Raw genomic sequence first — 21,049 nt, 5'->3', positions numbered from 1 at the left:
GGCTGGTCTCGAACTCCTGACCTCAAGTGATCTGCCCACCTCGGCTTCCCAAAGTGCTGGGATTACAGGCATGAGCCACCGCACCGGGCCAGGAGTCTTCAGATGTGTGCGGTGATCCCTGAACACCCTGAACACCTGCTTACACATTAAGAAGTGGAAGGCCTAGCTTAGCAGCTCATGCTTGTAATCCCAGCATTTTAGGAGGATGAGGTGGAAGGACTGCTTGAAGCCAGGAGTTGGAGACCAGTCTGGGCAACAAAGTTGGACTCCATCTTTACAAAAAGATAAAAGAATTAACCGGGCCTGGTGGTGCACACTTGTAGTCCCAGCTACCCAGGAAGCTGAGGCGGGAGGATTGCTTGAGTCCAGGAGCATGAGGCTGCAGTAAGCTATGCTTGCACCACTGCAATCCAGCCTGGGTGACAGAGAGATGCTCTCTCTAAAAAAAAGTGGCCATCCGAGCCTGCCCAGCTACCAGACTGCCGGCTGTCTGCCCACTGCTGTGACCTCTTTACCTCCCCCTGCAGGCTCAGCTCGGTTTCTGCGCCATCAGGTCAACTTGCTGCTTGTTCTGCCCATGAAACCTGTTTCTAAAACCTAGGCATCACCTTGTGATCTAGGGCAGCAATCAAGGTCATATCTGCTTCATGATGTCTGGGTCAAAAATACATTTGAGGGGACTAGCCCTCGCATAAAGGGCCCCTGGCTCCTGCCTCTGCCTTTCCACTGGACTTGTACTTGTTAGGTTCCCAGTGACACATTAGCTCCAAAGCCAAAGGACACTTTCAGGCTGGAAATTACTTTTCAACTGTGTCATCTTGTCATTTGACATTGTTGATGCTACTTCCATAATACATGTCTGTGAACAAAATTATGGTTTCCTTTTGGCTTTCTTGAGTGCTGAAAGTGAGTTCACATCACCACGGCCAGAGGATACAAAGGAAAAAAAGAGGAAGTTGGAAGAACGCTTTTCTTTTCTTTTTTTTTTTTTTTTTAAGATAGAGTCTCTCTCTGTCGCCCAGGCTAGGGTGCAATTTCTTGGCTTCTTTGATTTCTTTGACTGCACCAATGTAAATTTCTTGGCTGTGTAAGGTGTTAAAAAGGAGGTGAAGGGGAGAGAAGGATGAATGGAACTTCTCTGTACATTTCCTTGCAACCTCCTATAAATCTATAATTATTTCAAAAATTTTTTAAATAAGGCTTCAGTACAGTGTAAATGCAGTTTATTTATAAATTACAAAATACTCTTCCCGCTGGGCATGGTGGCTCACGCCTATAATCCCCGCACTTTGGGAGGCCAAGATGGGCGGATCACCTGAGGTCCGGAGTTCAAGACCAGCCTGCCCAACATGGTGAAACTCTACCTCTACTAAAAATACAAAATTTAGCCGGAAGTGGTGTCAGGCACCTATAATCCCAGCTACTCGGGAGGCTGAGGCAGGAGAATCACTTGAACCCGGAAGGCAGAGGCTGCAGTGAACTGAGATCATGCTACTGCACTCCAACCTGGGTGACAGAGCAAGAGTCTGTTTCAAAAAAAAAAAAAAAAAAAATCCAACAAAATCAAAGTTGCATTTGGAAATTAAGACTTACAAATTAAGTTGAATTTGGAAATTAAGGACCCGCTTGTTCCTGTGTTTTTTGTGAGACATCACCGATATGTACAGGCCAGGGAGATGCGTGCAGTAGTACCTTCAACCGGCAAATCCAGCATTGCCTTTTGATTGATTTCGTCACCTTCAATCAATCTATAAACACGCATTAATCAGCTGGTTGTGATGGCTCATGCCTGTAATCCCAAAACTTTGGGAGGCCGAGGTGGGCAGATCACTTGAGGCCGGGAGTTTGAGACCAGCCTGGCTAACATGGTGAAGCCCCATCTCTACCAAAAATATAAAAATTAGCTGAGGTGTGATGTCACATGCCTGTAATCTTAGCTGCTTGGGAGACTGAGGCAGAAGAATCTCTTGAACTTGGGAGGTGGAGGTTGCAATGAGCCGAGATTATGCCACTGTACTCCAGCCTGGGCAACAGAGCAAGACACTGTCACAGAAAAAAAAAAAAATGCATTAATCACTTTTCCACCCAGGAAGTTTGTCCATTCTAGGGCATTTCTAGACCATAATCTTGTCCTCTTAACAAATAGATTCCAGGCAGAAGTAAGAATGCAATACATTTTAATGCAAAACCAAAGCAAAAAAAAGAAAAGGAACAAACCCCCTAATCTCTGTCGTCACTGAACTTATTAGCCTTAAGCTGTGTGGATACATATTTTTGAGAACACTGGGTCTTTCCTTGTTTCTTTCACACAGGCCTTGTTCTTTTCTCTGCCTGAGGATTGCTGAGCAAGAAGAATGGCGCTGTTGGTTTTAGTGATTTATGACTACCGCTTATATCCTGCCAGATTTCTTCATTGCCCCATTTCCTTAATTAAGTCATAATTCCTGCCTTTGCTTTGTCTCTTTTCCTTTTGCTTCCACAAACAACAGACCTGGGGGGCAGCCTTTCTGGAAACTGTCTTCCTCCCACCTCCCATTTCCCAGTGAATCATATTCTAACCACAGAGATCAGTGCAGCTGGCCCTCAGCCTCCCTCTCCACTTGAGGTCCTGGCTGCTTCCCCCACCTAGGCTGAGGCATCCCCCTGAGCCTGCCATGAGGGTTGAGGACTCCTGTCCTGAGCCTCCTGTGAGCGCTGCATCTTCTAGACCTGTGCAGTGGTGGGGTGGGGGTGGCGGCAGATGAGAGTGCCTGAAAGGAGGTTCCTAGAGAATGGCCCTGAACCTCCCACTTCATTATTGTCCTTTGGAGGTTTAAATATCATGGGCTAAGTTTTCCTTAAGCCATTCCCTCTCCGGCACTGGGACTGATCAGCTGTTTGTTGTCTCTCCCAGGTCGGCCAATTTTGCTTCCTGTCCAGGTATTGTTCCAGCTCATGCAACTGTCATCTCTGCTCATTCAAAAGCTTCATCAGTAATTGACATGTACTTTTCCTTGGCCCCCACTTCTGTATCAAGGATGCGTGTAGCTGCTCTTTGCACTCCTGGGTACTTGGCTGGGACCTCCTTACTTCTGAGACAGAGCACCTGGATTTCTGTCCATCTCTGTGGAAGACTTCGGAGCTGGAACCCTCCCTCACTCCTTGTCTGTGAGGTGGATTGAATGATGTCTGCCCTTCACCCAAATATGTCCAAGTTCTAACCCCTGGTACCTGTGAATGTGACCTTATTTGGAAAGATAACTTTTGCAAATGTAATTAACATCTCAACGTGAGATCATTCCAGATTTAGGATGGGCCCTAAGTGCAATGGCTGGTGTCCTGATAGAGACAAGCGAAGAGAGCGTGAGACAGAGACACAGGGAAAGGTAGAGGCAGGGGCTGAAGATGTGCAGCTGCAGGCCAAGGGATGCTCAGGCTTGCTGGCAGCCTCCAGATGCCGGGAAGAGGCATGGAGCCTCCAGAAGGAACCAACCTTGCCAAGACCTTGATTTCAAGCTTTTGATCTCTAGAACTGTGAGATAATTTTTGTTCTGTGAAGTCACCCACTTTGTAGCAATTTGTTGTGGCAGCCTGAGGAAATGAAGATGCAGGTGTATTAGGGTTCTCTAGAGGGACAGGACTGATAGGTTAGATGTATACATAAAGGGAGTTTATTAAGGAGTACTGACTCACACAATCACAAGGTGAGGTCCCACAATAGGCCACCTACAAGCTGAGGAGCAAGGAAGCCAGACTGAGTCCCCAAACCTCAAAAGTAGGGAAGCCGACAGTGCAGCCTTCAGTCTGTGGCTGAAGGCCCAAAAGCCCCTTGCAAACCACTGGTGTTAGTTCAAGAGTTCAAAAGCTGAAAAACCTCGAGCCCGATGTTCAAGAGCAGGAAACATTTAGCACGGGAGGAAGATGGAGGCCAGAAGGCTAACCCAGTCTAGTCCTTCCACGCTCTTCTGCCTGCTTTTATTCTGGCCATGCTGGCAGCTGATTAGATGGTGCCTACCCGGATTGAGGGTGAACTTGCCTTTCCCAGTCCACTGACTCAACTGTTAATCTCCTTTGGCAACACCTTCACTGACACACCCAGGAGCAATACTTTGCCTCCTTCAATCCAATTAAGTTGACACTTGATATTAACCATCACACCAGGCATTTTCTGAAATTGTCTCCTGACTGGGGGCGCCAGCAGCGGGCTAAGCATCGGAAGCTATACTCTTGGGGTGGCACTCTAGAGTCTCTGCCCAGATTTCCCCTTCTCTGCTGAAGGAACCAGCTTTGGGTTTCAGCCACTCCCTCCTTCTCAGGGTCCTTAGAGGGTCTGATGAGGCTGCTGGGAGTCTTATGTTGGTTTTCCTCGGGGGAGAAGCAATGTTGCTCTCTTCAGAAAGTTCAGCCTCAAAGACTCGGGATTCCTTTTAATGGGTAAATCACCAGGTTAGATTCACCTTCAGTTTATGGTGTGGACTTGAGCAGAGCACATGCACTCGACCCGGCCAGGCTTTTCTGGGTCAGTGTGGAAGGATCATTCTCCACAGGCCTGGTGAGTAGAATTTGACAGAGAGGGCTCCTCAGCTTCTCGCAGGATCTTTGTGAGTCTGATTCCTGGCCATGCTCCTGCAGAAAGTCCAGGCTGAGAGGAGCTTTTCTCTCTTACTAAGAATTCTGGGAAACAAAATAAAATTCTTCAGAACACCTGGATCTCCTTTCCTCCTCTGAGAAGGTGGTCTCCGTTACTACTGAAATCCCCTTCAGACTTCTGTGGTCTTACAAAATCCTATTAGCTTCCTCCTTTCCAGGGCTCTGCCTTCCCAGGCAACAAATATTGGCATCCTGGGTAGGTACACCAACCTGGGACTGAAGCATTCCCTGGAATGTGCTACGTTGACTGCTAAGACTGGGAAAGTCTAAGTATTAATATATAGGGATGGGTTGCTCTCTCTAGTCCTTGAAAAAATTGATCTTTGAGGACAAAGTCCTGTTCACATCTATAGTATGAAACATTACTAAAATATTATTTTGACTGAAAAGTTAAACTTAATTTCTTTGTATCTATAACATTGTTTTTTTTTGTTTTGGTTTTGTTTTTTGTTTGTTTGAGACAGAGTCTTGCTCTGTCGCCCAGGCTGGAGTGCAGTGGCGCAATCTCGACTCACTGCAACCTCCACCTCCTGGGTTCAAGCGATTCTCCTGCCTCAGCCTCCTGAGTAGCTGGGATTACAGGCACACACCACCACATCCCTCTAATTTTTGTATTTCTAGTAAAGGAGGGGTTTCGCTATGTTGGCTTAGGCTGGTCTGGAATGCCTGACCTCAGGTGTTGCCCGCCTCGGCCTCCCACAGTGCTGGGATTACAGGCATGAGCCACCGCACCCAGCCTGTATCTATAGCTTTTTAAAGCACATATGTTTGGGTTTTTTTCTTTTTCCTTTTTTCTTTTTTTTTTTCTGAGAGAGTAATTTACATAGCAGTAAAAAAGTTCTTACTTTTTATGCAACTGCAGTTTAGTGATTGTTACAATAGCCCTGCCTGAGGCTGAGTTCTTCAGAGGTGGAATCTGAGAAAAATTGGGTAAAGGTGATTTATTTAAGGAATTCCCAGGAAAAACGGGGAGGGATGGGGAAATTCCATCTGCTACCACCTCCATCCCACAATAGCACAGAACATGCAATACATAAGGAGGCTCAGCTGTCTCCAAACCCCAGGGAAGGCTCAGGGAGACATCTCACTCCAGGAAGTGAGACTGAAAAGAAAGAAGACTAAGCAAGGCAAATAAAGTTTCCACAGAGGGTAACTGTATCTCAATCCCACAGGGATGCTCTGGAGAAAATATGTTACAACTTAGAGATGCCCCCATCCAGGAGCAAGGAAGCTGGGGTATTGATGACCCTGGACCCAGCAGTCATTGGTAATAAACTATTCTTTGTGGGATGCAAAATCCTAGGCACCCCTGGCTCTGCATGCTTTGGCAAAGTAGGATCCAATAGCTTGAGGACAGTCTTTCAAAAAAGGGATATGGATCCTTGTGCCTGAGCATGAAAGCAGAGAGCAGGTGTGGATGCAAATAGGCAGAGGGTCCCATGGCCTGCTGGTAGTGCCTTATGTCTCTCCAGCAGAAGAGCAGAGTCCTGGGGACCTCTGTGGCCTGCTCAACAAGGCTATGCTCTCTCAACCTTCCCTGTGTCCTTAACCTCCTCATTAACGTCCAAGGAGGCCCAGGTCCCTTGGATCCTGGATCTGTGGCATCTACAGAATCCTTGGGCCCGATGCAGTGAGAAACCTGTGTTTCCATGTTGGTCCCGGCCATGAAGCCCGATCCCCTACCTCTCTTCCATTTTTTCTTTATCTACAGGCCATCTGCCTGAGACATGCCATGTTCCCATCAGATGACCCCAGGCATCATACAGGGTCCACTTATGTGACAGGAATCAGTACTTTACTCATTGCTTTTCAATTCTTCCCATCTGTCATTCATTAGGAATCCTTTTAGAATCCGAGGATTCAGGTTAGATGAGATGCCACCTCTCTCTCACTACTCCTGCCAGCCTGTCCCCTTGAGGTCAGCCAATTTTTGTCACAATGAGATGCCAACTGTGTCTCCATCCCAACTCTCTGCTTCCTTATCATAGACTTGAAACAGACCAGGAATGAAAATACAAGTTTGCATGCTCATAGCCAGCATAGAGTGGGGGTTCTGAGACCTATCTGAAAACTTTTCTGAAGCTGCAACCTGTCTTTGTGAATTCATTATAGATAAAGGCAATTGAGGAATGATGGTGTGACCCAGAGTAAGACGAATTCCTTGGAATTTATTGAACATTAATAGAGTGTCATGTACTGTACAGGGCATAAACCAATGAACAAAAAACCTGAAGTAGCCTTCACTGAACACTTTCTCAGCATCACACTCTAAATCATTTCTCTTTTCTTCTGTCCTGTCTCCAGGGGAGCCAGCACATCTCTTTGTGCTAGCATCCAGGCTTGGACAAAAGTCTTTCCCACCCCAATCTGATGACTAGGAAGAGAACCTACTGTTCTTGAATTAACACTTCATTCTGCCCCTAGATAGTGAGTCTAGGATGACACCAAGCTTCCCGGCATCTTCTTAGCATCTGGGGTCCTGGTTCCTCACAGAGTTGGTAACTAGGCAGCTCTGCGTGCTCTTCCACAGGAAGCTCTCAAAACCATGCCTTCCCTAGGAGTAGGTGGGGTCTGAGAGATCACGAGGGTTTCCAGGGACCCCATGTAACATCATCCCTGACACGGCTCTATTCCATGGGCCCAAATGAAACTCATCCTGGCTGCAATGGAAACATGGCTGCCAGTTAAAGGCGTGGAGATTCTGTGAGAAAAATGAGTGGGCACATCTGCACTCAACAAGCCTTGTGAATGAGAAATGCTCACACTCTGATAAATCACTGCGATGAAATGTTGTTTTCTGGCCTCATCAGCCCCAGGCCACGTTCCTTTATTCTTGGCATATATGTTTGACGCTGAGTAAAATGTGTTGAAAGAATTACTAATTTGGAGGTTGTGGCTGTAGAACTAGAGGCAAGCTGCATTCCAGGCATTTTAATCTGGTGTCCTGCCGAGAGGCTGTACCCATTTCATGACTTATAGGGGTCTCGGGCTTGGATTTGGGGGCCTGTTAAGTAATTTCTGCAAAAGCTGAGCCAACAAGTTGTGCGCCCAGTGGGTAGACTCCATCTTCGATGGGCCCCATCTGGGACTTCTTGCTTAAGTCATGCTAGTCACAAACGCATGAGATACTCAGCCCTTCCCGGACTCTCCCTTCCCTCTTTTGTGTTGGTGCAGAATGGGTGACCTCTACCGAAATCCTTAGTACATTCCAGAACATCATATTGCTTGCCTCTCCCCTCAGGATGAGGCAGTCCTCATGAGTGGGGCCTGGGTCTTCCCTGTGTAGCCTCAACCCCAGCACTGTTCATGGAGCTGGTGGTGGGGGCCACACAAATGCTTACTGAGAGAACATGCCTGAGAGGATTTACAGGAGAAAGACGCTCATGATTGTCAGGCTTCAACACGGTAACAGGGGGATAAGCTTATTTTTCTCAGTGGAAAAATAAGTTCTCTCTGGGAGTGGAGGCTGAGAGGGAAGTAAAGTCTAGGTGGCATCATGAGAATGAGTACTAGTTCTTCCGGTGGCTTTGTCCCACTCCCTGAATTCTGAGCAGACATGGTGCTTCCCTCACCCCTGCTCTTGACCTTCTCACCTCTCCCTACTCACTTTTCCCAATCATCAAGAAGAGTGAATTGGGGCCAAATGGGGTGGCTCACACTTGTAATCACAGTACTTTGGGAGGCCGAGGCAGGAGGATCACCTGAACCCAGGAGATTGAGCCTGCAGTGAGCTGTGATTGTGCTACTGCAGTCTAGCCTGGGCCACAGAGGGAGACCATGTCTCCAAAACAAAAACAGGGCTGGACACAGTGACTCATGCCTGTAATCCCAGCACTTTGGGAGACTGAGGCAGGTGGATCACCTGAGGTCAGGAGTTCGAGACCAGCCTGGCCACCGTGGTGAAACCCCGTCTCTACTAAACAAATGCAAAAATTAGCTGGGCGTTGGGGTGAGCACCTGTAATCCCAGCTACTCAGGAGGCTGAGGCAGGACAATTGCTTGAACCTGGGAGGAGGAGTTTGCAGTGAGCTGAAATCATACCACTGCCCTCCAGCCTGGGCAACAGAGTGAGACTCTATCCAAAAAAAAAAAAAGAGCAAATTGGAATACAATATTATTGTTCTTCATACTTTTCTATACTCTTCAAAAAGCAATGAGTGTATATCATCAGAAAAATCAGAAGAATAATTATATTGTTCCATCTATGTAAAGGGTATATTTTTGTTAGCTGTTTTTTGAGGATTGAAAGAGGGACTACAGGGAAAGCAGTAGCCTAGGTCGTGGCAGGTCCTTTGGCCTTCATTCAGTGTTTCTTCTCCCCGTTGTGCCCTGCAGTCCACTCAGCTTCCCATCTGCCACAGGTGTGTCCAGCTAGAGTGTGTTCTACCATCGCACACGTGCATCCTTCTCTTTCCCACTCCTTGGCATCAAAATTCTGTAGTGGTTCAAGATTTCAAGCTATTGTGGGTAATCATTTATTCTTTTCTTGTTCTGGCAGGCAATTTGCTTTAGATTACTTTGAATGATTTTATAAGTAATATATATTCTTTGTAGAACAAGTCACATTAAAAGTTACAAGGATGTAAGGGAAATTCACCTCAGATCCCACTAGGTTGAGACTATCATGAAGGGATTTTTATCCATCTGTTACACATATAAAGGCACATGCCTTTTTTTCTTGAGAAATACACAAAATAAATGAATAAATGCATGTGTAAATAATTTCACATAAATGCAATGTTATTACACTTAACACATTTACTTTAAGTTTTACTTACTTTCTCTGCTTCCTCAATCCTTCCAAATGCAGCTTATTGATGTGAATACAGTATTTTATATTGTATTTCATATTTTCTTTTTTCTGAGACAAGGCTTCACTCTGTCACCTAGACTGTAGAGTGCTGTGGCATGATTATGGCTTATTGCAGTCTCAAACTCCAGGGCTCAAGTGATCCTCCTACCTCAGCCTCCTGAGTAGCTAAGATTACTAGGTATGTGCCACCACACCTGGCTAATTACATCTTTTTTTTCGTAGAGACAGGGTCTTGCAATGTTGCCCAGGCTGAATATTTTATACATTTTCTACATGTACATATGTATGTATATATACAACCATGTACTCACACATGAACCTAACTAATGTGCTTTTGGTCATGTTTGTTTTATCAACATGGATCAATTTCATTTATAATTTTCTGATTATTCATTTTATGTACTAATATGTTGAAATAATGCTATCTGATAGTTCATGAGATAGGTATTCTCCAATGTAGTCATCCATTCTTCTATCAGTGAGCTTTGCCTTAATTTAGTTTTCCCCCACTACACAATATGGTGGCAATAAACATTCCTATAAGTATATCTCTCTGCAGCACTCTTATTTCGCTAAGATGGATTATTAGAAGTGGGATAGCTGAGTCAAAGATATAGTTTTGTTTAATAGATATTGTCACATCACTCTCAAAATAAATTGCAAAAATTTCTATTTCTACCAAAAATAACTAAGACAGTTGTTTCACATTCACTCCCACTTTTGTCAGTCCATTGGGGTGAAAAATGTCATGCCATTGTTACTTTAATTTGCATTTCTCTGACTATTTGTGAGATTTAAGTATCTGCTTTTTATGTTTAATTATTATATATTTCCATTATATATCATTTTGAGAAAAGTATTACAGAATTTTACATGCTCATTACCAAAATGAAACAGCTGCTTAACATTTTGCCATAATTGCCTCAGCTACTTTTCTGTTCCTTTTTAGTCAATACCTCTTTTTCTTTCTCTTTCTTAATCTGTTTTAAGGAATTCAATCATACAAATCATTCTATGTCTTTCTTCCCTCTAAGGATAAACATTATCCAGAATTGTTTTTATCATCGATGAGGTTATTTTTCTTTTATTTCTTTGACTATTATCTACTTATTCACAAAATATGTTAATGTGTTGAGTTATAAAAATATGCACAGCAGTTAAATTCAATGTTATGTTTTTAGAATTTTTGCACATGCAACAAGATATTTAAGTGCTGCAATATATTCCTTTGTATAACTAAATCACAGTTTATTCATTTATCTACTAAAGGATAGATTATTTTCTTCCACTTTTTCACTCTTACACACAGAGCAATAAATATCTTTTTATCTGTCTTCTTGTGTGTATGTTGAGACGTTTTGTAGAATAGAAAGTTGGAATTAGAATCACTGTCATGGGTTTGTACATTTTTACCATTCCAACATGCTGTTGGAAAAATGGCACTGATAAACATCATCTTTTTCAGAGCAAGTATGCTATTTTCTACTAGCTAGGAAATAGAATTCCTGTTTCCCCACATCCTCCATAACAATCATGTTATCAGACTTAGTAAATCTGAGTGACATAGCATTTATTTTGTTTTAATTTTACCTTTCCCTTAATTACAATGAAGTTCAGCCTCTTCTAATAGATTTAATGCCATTTGAGTTTCTATGAACTCACAACTCAAACTCTGACCATTTTTCTATTGAGTTCTGTTTTTTTAAACTGACTTTTAGGAATCTTTCATATATTCTGAATACTACATTATTGGGTATACAAATTGCAAATATTTTCTACCAGTTAATGGACTGTTAGATTTTTTGAGGCTGATTTTTTAAATTGAGTTAAAATTTATCAAGATTTTACTTCATGGTTTGTTGTCTTTGTGCCAGGTTTAAGAAGTCCTTCCAAGACTTGATTTTAAAAATATATTCTCCTAGACTTTTTCTAAATGTTTTACGAATATTTCCTTTAACATTGCGATGTTTTCATCTGTGTAGAGTTTATTATTTCTATAGGGTGTGAGATGAGAGTATCAAGATTTCTTTTCCTACATGCTTCCCTCAAGCACCATTTATTGGAAGTCCAGCTGGTCCCTGTGATTTGTAATGCTGACTCTTTCAATCTCCTTTCTGAATGTCTGTGAATTTCTAGGTTATTTGTTGTGTTCTATGATCTACTTTCCCATCTCCATGCCAACCTTATACTTTTGTTTTTTTTTAGAGAGAGGGGGTCTCACTCTGTCACTCAGGCAGGAGTGCAGTGGTGCAATCATAGCTCACTGTAGCCTCGAACTCCTGGGCTCAAGCCATCCATCCCCTTTTTGTAGGTATGGGGCCTCACTATGATGCTGGTTTAGAACTCCTGGGTTCAAGGGATCCTTACCCCTCGGCTTCTCAAAGTGCTGGGATTAGAGGTGTGAGCCACCATGCCCGGCCCAACCCCACACTTCTAATGATAACGCTTCCCACTGTCTGGTAGGATAAAGACTGGCTCTTTTTTCTCCTTTTCTTCCTCTTTCTCCCTCTTTCTCTTCCTTTTTAGCTCTTATTCAACAAAATTTACTGCCTATCATTTTTTCTTCCATAGAAACTTTGAAATCAACTTGATAAATTCCACAAGAAACTGCTGTGATTATTTTTACATCAACTTTATTTAGAAACAACCTATGCACAACAGAATTTAATGTACCCATCTTAAATGAAGGGTTTGATGAGTTTTGTGATTTGTATACACCTTTGTGACCATCACACAAGAAAGATACAGAACCTTTTCATCATCTCACAAGCTTCCCTTGTGCCTCCTCGCACTTACTCCTCTGGCCAGCAACCAATGATCTGCTTTCTGATTGGGTAAGTCTTATCTAGAGTTTCATATAAGTTCAATCATTGTGTATATTTGTGCCTGGCTTTTTTTGCTCTGCATAACGTTTTCGAGCTCTGTTCATACTGTTGCTTGTATCTGTGCTTTGTTCTTTTATTGCTAAGTAGTATTCCATTGTGTGGTGGTACCACAATTTGTTTATCCACTCACCTGTTGATGGACATTTAGGTTGTTTTTCCCTCGTGGCTATTACACATGAAACTGCAATGAATATTCCTATTCAAGTCTTTGTTTGGAAATATGTTTTTATTTCTCCAGGACAAATAGCTAGGTATGAAAAAGCTAGGTCATAAGGTGAGTGGATGGATGATTGACTTCCTAAGAAACTGTTACTCAAAGTGGTTGTACCATTTTGCCTAAATGAGGGTTCTAGTTGCTCCATATCCTGGGCAACACTTGCTATCATCACCTTTTTACATTTTAGCCAAATATTAGAGTCATTGTGTATTTTAATTTACAGTTCCTTGATGACTACTGATGGTAATCAGTTTTTTCCACATGCTTATTTGCCATCTGTATATTTTCTGTGGTGACGTGCCTGTTCAGATTTTTTGCCTGTTTTGTACTGAGTCATTTGTCTTATTCCATTGTAAGAGTTCTCTACATATTCTAGGTACTAGTCCTTGGTCAGATACATGACTTGTGAATGTTTTCTCCCATCAGTGGCTTATCTTTTCATGCTCTTAGCAGTGTCTTTTGAAAAGCAAATGCCTTTAATATTTATGTAGTCTAATTTGTCAATTTATTCTTTGATGGGTCATGCTTTTGGTGTAGTATCTAAGAAGTCTATGTTTAACTCAGGGTCACAGAATTTTATGTATACTTTAAATATGTGCAGTCTACTTTATGTCAATAATAGATCAATAAAGCTGTAAAAACTAGCAATGCTAGGTGTTTGATGGAAGGGTTTTAAAATGATTTTACTCTGCCATTTTGCCAGAATCCAGAAAGTTCTCTTTCGGCAGAGGAAAAAATAGAATTTGTAAGTAAGTTGACCCTTGAACATCATAGGGATTGGGGATGCCTACTCTTCACGCAGTTGAAAGTCCATGTATAACTTTTGACTCCCCTAAAACTTAGCAACTAATAACCTACCATTGATCAGAATATAAATAACATATTTTATGTTATATGTGTTATATACTGTATTCTTAGAATTAAGTAAGCTAGAGAAAAGGAAATGTTAAGAAAATTATAAGGAAGAGACAATATATTTACCATTCATTAAGTGGAAGTGGCTCTTCACAAAGGTCTCCATCCTCGTCATCTTCAGGTTGAGTAGGCTGAGGAGGAGGAGGAAGAGGAGGTCTTCGTGTCTCAGGGGTGGCAGAGGTGGATGGAAGAAAATCCACATGTAAGTGGACCCGCACAGTTCAAACCCACACTGTTCAAAAGTCAATTTTATTTACTAGAGACATCAGCATATTAAAACACTAACTTAATTCTGTGAGGATTAAAACATAATAATAAGAGTGTTTAAAGAGGACAATATATACAGGGTTTTGGATTGAGACCTGAATTCAATATCCTGGTTCTGCCATTTCCTTCCTGTGTTTTCTTAACTTTTCTGAGTTCCAGCTTCTCCATCTGTAAACCAGGGAGAGTAACCACATATCAGATTTGTATTAACAAAAATACCATTTGTAAGGAAGCTTCTAGAGAGACTTGCCTAACACAGATGGTCATGAGTTTCCTTCTATTATTTGTTTATTTATTTTCTGTTGGTTCTAATGCAATATGACTGACACGCCAGTTTCCTTTGTTAGTTTTGTTTTGAGACAGGGTCTTGGTTTGTTGCTAAAGCTCTTCTCAAACCCCTGGGCTCCAGTGATCTTCCCACCTCAGCCTCCCAAAGTGCTGGGATTATAGGCCTGAGCCATAGCACCCAGCCCTAGTTTCCTTTTCTATCCTAAGAAGCTAAACCTCCAAAAGGGTCACTCTTTAGTATAATGTATGTCACATCCTTTACAGATTATGACACAATACAGCCCATAGGAGGGAGTGTAATACAAAGGGCAAGTTCCAAGGATGGTTCAATTACAAACTTGGCCTGGGCCATTCGTTGTTCAGAGCAAAGTCATTTTTATTGTAATGAAATTTTAAAAGGCAGTTACATTAGTTACACATATACACAACCGACTTAATAACTGTTAATCATAGAGAACATTTAAGAAATACAAATGATTTATCCACAGCACAGTTCACATCCATAAGAAGAAAGAGAAATGGTTAAGTGCTTAAACTGTCCACTGATACCAGCTTATGAAATATTTTTCTGTCTTTTCTTTTCTTTTTTTTTTTAAAGGAAACAGATTGTTAAGATAAAGCGAGCTGTCCTGTTCCCGCACAGCCTGTGAAAACTCCATTTTGCCACTTTCAAAGTCAGTGCCCCGCAGGCCCTGGCCCGTTGTTGACCATAACACCAGCTTTGGCCACAAAAGCCAGGGACACCAACGTGTGGAAATGTGCCTACACCACTGTGTAGTGCCTCCTTAAGTTGCCCCAGACTCCAGACGGTCAAGGAAAAGGTGAATGTCCAAAAGGCTCATGGCTCCTTAGTACAGGGGGTTTGGTGGGGAATGACCCCTGGCAGGTTAGGACACAGCAACTTAGGCCAAGCCCATGTATTCTGGTAATATAAAGAACATTTCTATTCTGACTTGTTATTGGCTAGAGCTGTTCCGGTCACTGGCTTCTTCCTGTTTATGTGGCAGGTGAGAACCGTGACGGAGCAAGGTGAGCCCAGAGAGGTGAGTGTTCACGTTCTCGCATAGCTTATGGGCTGCCCAAAGTGCTGCCGGGAGTGGGGAGACCACCATTCATTCCCTGGGACTGGTTTCTCTCTTGGCTAAAGCTAGAAGGACACTGATGTTTGCACGTGTGGCTAATCTGGAGAACACGTAGTCACGTTATTGACACAGAAGAGTAAAGCTCCCCAGTGTAAGTTCCTTAACAACCAGAATCCCACCAATCTGCAATATTCACTTCTCATGAAATAACAACAGTGTAGAATTTGGTATGTTGGAGAGTAGAGCAGAATATGGCTATTTGTGATGGCTGTCACTCCCTGAAGCCAAAGCTAAAAATAAAACTGGGGGAGTGACGCATGGGCAGAGTGTTCTAGAGCCATCCTTGGCCATCCTGTTGCCATCACTGACCCAGTCCTGATGGAGCCTCACTGTGGCTGCATCTGTGTCTTTGCTGTGGCCCGGGTTGTCACTGTACAGACCTCTTCTGTAGGAAGCTGTCTGCTTGTCTGGCCTAAGGAAAGTCAGTTGAAAGTCTAGTAGTTCAGACGAAGTGTTCACCTGGGTCTGTGTATGCACCTAAGAAAAACCCCCAACTCTCCTCCAAGAAACGGAAGGCAAAAACAAACATAAGACCCCCAAACTTCCAAACCCACAAGCTAAAGGCTATAAAAAGTCTGTTTTCATTTCACTGAGAAACACTTCTTTGATCCTAAACCTATTTTTGTGCCTTTTTTGGGGGGAGATAATTATGCCTATGGCCTGGGGCAAGCTCAAGGCTGTTAGAGGCAGAGGTGGCCCCAAGGGCAGGGCAGGCAGAGAAAGGCCCATTCTGGGGCTGGCCCTGGGAAGATGTGCTGGGTTTCAACCATCTGCCATTTCCCAGAAGTAAGAAAGCCTGTGAGGTTGGAGTGAACACTGCATGCATCTACAATGGAGACCCAATCACCATTACGGACAAAAGCTCTAGAAACTGCAAAGCTGGGATTAATTTAGAGTCTAGGAACTGCAGTCATGCACAGCTGATGACCAGTCAAAGGCGTTTTACTGAGCAGTGTTTAACTTTTGTAGATTCCCCAGCAACACTGAGCACACGGACCTCCCTGGCCAGACAGGGCTGGGGTTTAATGTGGAGCTTTCAATGGATCACAGCAAATACTCGCTCCAAACTCCTTCCTGCAAGCTGGGTTCACTCCATTCTCAGGTTTCTAGAACCAATGCCACTCTTCCTGGTCCTGCAGAATCCATGGGTAGGGATGCACAGGTTGTTTCTGAGTATTTGCACTACCAACCAGCATCTGCGAGGAGCTACCTGAAGGACTCTGGGAGGAACATAAGGGCTTTCCCAGAGGGTGGATCCCTTCACCTGCCCTGCGGCAGGCACAGTACCTTTTCTACCATATGGGAATCAGTGGGCTAATGGGCTGGTCATGAGAAACAGGGAGGGGGCATAATGGTCACAAAAGGAAGAAAACACAAGAGGCTGAAGGAGTCCTTACTAGTGTAAGGGGTGTGGGAGAAGGCAGAGGTCCCTGAAAACACCGGGATGGATTCTCACATTCTCTTCAAATCCAAGAGAAGCAAAGCAAGCCAGGGATCATGGGCTCAGAGGTCAGCCAGGCAGAAGCTTCTAGAGTCAGCTCTTGTTCCTGTCTTGAGACCACCAGAGAAATATGTGGCAGAACCAGAACTGGAACCCAAGTCTTCTGCCCCTGAGAACTGCACTCTGTGCCTCCCAGAGCTGCTGTTCCTCCAGTCAGGCTGAAGAACAAAGGCTCAGGTGGCCTGGAGGAAAGTGTTTCACGGTGCCCATGTGAGGACACCTGGACATCCTACCCTGCTGTCTACATCTGTAGAGAAGGGACTGGCCTCTGACCTCAAGGCATGCTATCCTACAGGCTCTGGGCAGCCACAAGGTCTTCCTCTCACCAGTGGGGCAAGGATGAGACATGCTTATGTGGGACCAGGAACACAGCTGTTCAGATCCAATTGGGAGGAGGGTGAGTGCTCCCATGGGGCTCCTGCGAGAGGAAGGGGGTGCTTCCTCTAAGAGGAGGAGCTTGAATCTGCACCAGGGGCTTGGACCAAAGAACTGACCTACCCATGTGAGCACACCCCTAGCTGTGCCTCCCGGTGACCCTGCTGAAGTGCCAGCCTGTTAGCCCAGCTCCCAGACCCTGGGCCGAGCATCCTCTGGTCATGGCCGGCGCTGCTGAGCTTGGGGACAGGGCCACACATTTTGGCTCTCTACATACTCTGGATTCTATACACTCACACTGGCCACACATGACAGACACAAGGCACAACACATCCATCAGGACAGCAAGTTCATGTCACACAGCACAAATTACATATGTCCCATGGCGTGATGGATGCACAGATAGACCAGTGGAGCTGAGGGGCAGATGCCTCTGTGTCTCTGTGCTTCTTGGTTCCAGCTGGCGGAACAAGGGCTGTGCACTCTGCTTGCCTATTTTTCCAGCATTTCCCCAGAGCCCCACGCATCCATCAGAAGGGAAAAACAAGAAGAAATCTGCTTTCAGCATCCTGGGCAGGCCTACTGGTGCTGCTTGGTCACTCTGGGCACCAGCTGAACTTTCATGGGTATACATTGTCTATTAAGAGATTATTCACAACCAAATTTAAGGACCCACTAGGCTCACCTCCTGAGCACACACAGATAAAATACAATAAATACAACTGATCCCCTAATGTCTGCCAGGGCCCCTGGTCAGTGGCCGAGCAGCCACGGCTGCAGGGGAGAGTGGAGCAATGACGCGTCTGGGGACACACAGCGGGGGAGATGGCTTCTGGTTTGGGGGGCCCGCGGCAGGGCAAGCAAGGTGAGGGTGAGCCTTGTTCACACGGGCGTCGACATCACAGTATGGGTGGCACTGTACAACAGGAGCCTTGCTCTGCCCACAGCTACTCAGAAAACGGTGGAAACATGCCCAGGTCGGCAAAGTCTTCGATGTTATAGTTGCCAGTCCCCTGGCTTGGATCTCCTGGCATGGGCAGCATGTCCTGCAGAGGAGAGGAAAAGAGAGCCACAGGGGAGTCAGCTCCTCTGTCCATACACTGGGCATGTCCCAGAAGCCCCGCCTGCACTCACCCTCATGGCCATCCCTAAAGGGGCAGCCCAGAGGTCCTCCCCAGCCTTCTGCGGGATGCTTTGGAGGGGTCCTCAAATGTCTGAGATGCTGGGAAACTGTTCTCCCCAGGGAGCTGTTGTGACAGCAGGTAAATGGCATTAGGACACACCCTTTGTCTATCTAAGGTTGAGTCAGGGACCCAGGGTAGACGAGAGCCTGATTGGCAGGGAGACCCCAGGCTGGCCCCAAGCAAGGTGCACATAGCAGATAGCAGATGGCCAAAATGCAAGAGAAATCCAATGCAGAGTGGAGTGGAAGCAGGATGTGTGTGGAGACCTGGGTGGCCTGTCTTCCATGTTTATCTTAGTGCAGGGACAAATCCCTGAATGGTTAGATTTCAGTTTCAACACGTCTTTCAAGTTCTCTGGGCCTCAGATGACCCATGCAGAAAACGGGAATGGCACTATTTCAATGTCTTACAGCCAATTCCCCAATATGTGTTCTGTTGAATTCTCAGCCCATGTGATGCTCTGTGAGAAAAGAATTCTGTGGACAAATAAGTTTGGGAAACAAGGCACACTTTGCCTACCTCCTAGACATCCATAGTCCTCATTGGTGTAATAAAAGTTCTGATATGTCCTGCAATAAAGAAACTTAATAACTTTGTTTAATCAGCGTTTCTTAAGCTTATTTGGCCAAGAATTCTTTTTAGCATCGTGACTATGAAGATCCATGTCAGGAAATTCTGCCTTACAGGGTTGCTGTGGGGCCTCAGAATGGGCAAGGAACAATGCCTTACAGAAGGAGGAAGGAGGAGAGAAGGCTGCAGTCAGGGGAGGCAGGCGAAGGCCTGGGTGAGCTGTTCCCCTGCACATTCACAGAATGCTACCCTGAGTGACATCTGAGTCCCAGGACTTTGTCTGTGAAGACACAGCTGACCCTGGCAGGAGAGGGGCTTGGGATGAGGGTAGGGTCAATGGAGCACTGATTCTTGAGAAGGAGGGGTTGCGATCCTGGGAGTCTCAGAACCCTCCCACAACGTGGTTCCTGCCCCCATCATTGCTTTGCAGGGCAGGGCTGGTGCATGCAGGAGGTGCCTGGGTTCCTGTTACAAGGACCTGGAGGGATGAGCTGAGCTCTTGGCTGAGGGGGAGTTAATGGGCTCGTACCTCCATTTGAAGCCTTCCAGTAGGAATGTTTCTGGCTGAAAGTTGAGCCAAGGAAGCCCACAAGGGGCAGGGCCCTGCTCTGTGGGGCTGCAGCAGTGCCATCCCCAGCCACACAGTCTGCCTTAGGCACACAGGATGGTCTAGAAATGTCTCAAATAATGGAGAGTTTCTAGGTGCCCCGGTATCCTCAACCAGGGACTCTCCCTGAGCTTAACCACAGAGGAGAGCAGAGCCAGGGCAAGGCTGGCACTGAGCAAGGGACTGGGTGGGGATGTCCTCCACATCCTGGGGGCTATGGTGGGGAAAAAGAGGGTCAGTCAGTGACAGACAGCCAAGCCTGGGAGCACCTGCAGCTCTGAGGAGAGACCCCCTTCGGCCTTGGTTTTGTGTCTCTCCCTTGGATAGCTCTGGAGTCTGGGAAGCATCTCCAACTGCAGCCTGCCCTATTGTTTGGCTTAGCTCAAAGGCTACCTTGGCCCCTTCTCCTTCCCACATGCACCTGACGTTTCTGGCTGGGTAGGATGGGGCCTTCTACTCCTGGACTCCCTCTAGCCCAGGATGGGCCAGAACTCACGATGGCTATCGGGCAGGCGGTGGTGCGGCAGAGCCCGAGGGGGAAAGGAAGCAGAGAGAAGGCGCCGGTACCTACGAGAAGGCGGTGCTCGCTCGATTTACCTGGAACACTTCAGTCTGACCGGGCTGCTGGTGGGAGTGCTGCTCACCGCTCTGCTGGCCATGGTGCTGGCTTTGCCACTGCGACCAGACTTCTGAGGGCCGCCCTTGGAACTGCCCGCTACTTTGTCCACTTTCAGCTGAAAGATCCGACATACAGGACACTTCCTTTAAAAGCCATCCCTTGGTTCTGTGAGACCTAAGAACCACTGCGGCTGGAGGGCCTCCTGCTTCTGAAAGGCATGTTCCATCCAGAGCTGGAGGAATGCATTTGCTATCCTCGTCTTTCTCACTGACTGACAGATCATAAATTGAGGGGATAAGAGACACAGGAGCCCTTTGCCCAATGGTGCAGGTACTTGGCCAGAGAGGGTGGCTCTTCCTGAGGTCACCTGCCAGGTGACTAGGTGCTTTAAGCCTTGGAGCGCTCCTTGCACTTGGTGACTGTGCACAAAGGCCTCCTGCGGGCATCTGGGGACAAGGGGCATGTCTGTGGCATGCAGAGCGTGGGCTGACAGAGGCTCTGTCCTCGGCAGTACGGTGTTGGCATGAGAAAGAAGACACACCTGCCCCTGCTCCTGACTCCCTCTGTCCACCGAATGCTCTTGAAAGGCATCTGGCCCTGCTAGAGGAAAAGCCTCACCTTGGCATTCCCCTGAGAACTGCCAACCTCAGCCTCTGACTCCTGAGCAACTCCTCGGAAGCCACACACGCATGATACAAGGTCCTCCTACAGGGCCAAGCACCACAGTCTTTTCCGGCCTGGCTCTTTGGCAGAGTGGTTTTTTATTTGCATCAGTTTGTTTGAGGGGGAAGAAATTTGGGCACTGGTCAGACAAGATAAGGTTCCTCTGTGGGAATCAGCAAATTCATTTATAAATGAGAGCCACTTTGCTTCTGTCTACAGTTTATACAAAAAATAGCCAATGGAAAAAACAAAAAACAGGAAACACAGGTGGAATTTTTTCTTTTCTTTTTTTTTTTTTACATATGAGAAAGAGTCTTACTCCACTGCCCTGGCTGGAGTGCAGTGGTGCAATCATAGCTCACTTCAGCCTTGAA

General features: G+C 45.5%; 1 protein-coding gene across 1 annotated transcript in view; it reads right to left on the bottom strand.

Annotated features, from left to right (window-relative positions):
* Positions 1 to 14,369: 14,369 nt before the first annotated feature.
* Positions 14,370 to 21,049, bottom strand: part of ARNT2 (aryl hydrocarbon receptor nuclear translocator 2) — a 201,298-nt gene continuing 194,618 nt past the window's right edge. The window contains exons 18-19 of the mRNA XM_030931473.1: positions 19,991 to 20,127; positions 14,370 to 18,078 (exon numbers count right to left, since the gene is read on the bottom strand). Of these exons, the coding sequence (XP_030787333.1) occupies positions 17,980 to 18,078; positions 19,991 to 20,127 (236 nt within the window). The 3' untranslated portion in view covers positions 14,370 to 17,979. The remainder of the gene's footprint in view (positions 18,079 to 19,990; positions 20,128 to 21,049) is intronic.

The sequence above is a fragment of the Rhinopithecus roxellana genome, chromosome 5, assembly GCF_007565055.1.
Source record: "Rhinopithecus roxellana isolate Shanxi Qingling chromosome 5, ASM756505v1, whole genome shotgun sequence".
NCBI classification, from domain to species: domain Eukaryota; kingdom Metazoa; phylum Chordata; class Mammalia; order Primates; family Cercopithecidae; genus Rhinopithecus; species Rhinopithecus roxellana.
This window is presented reverse-complemented; position numbering and strand designations above follow the sequence as displayed.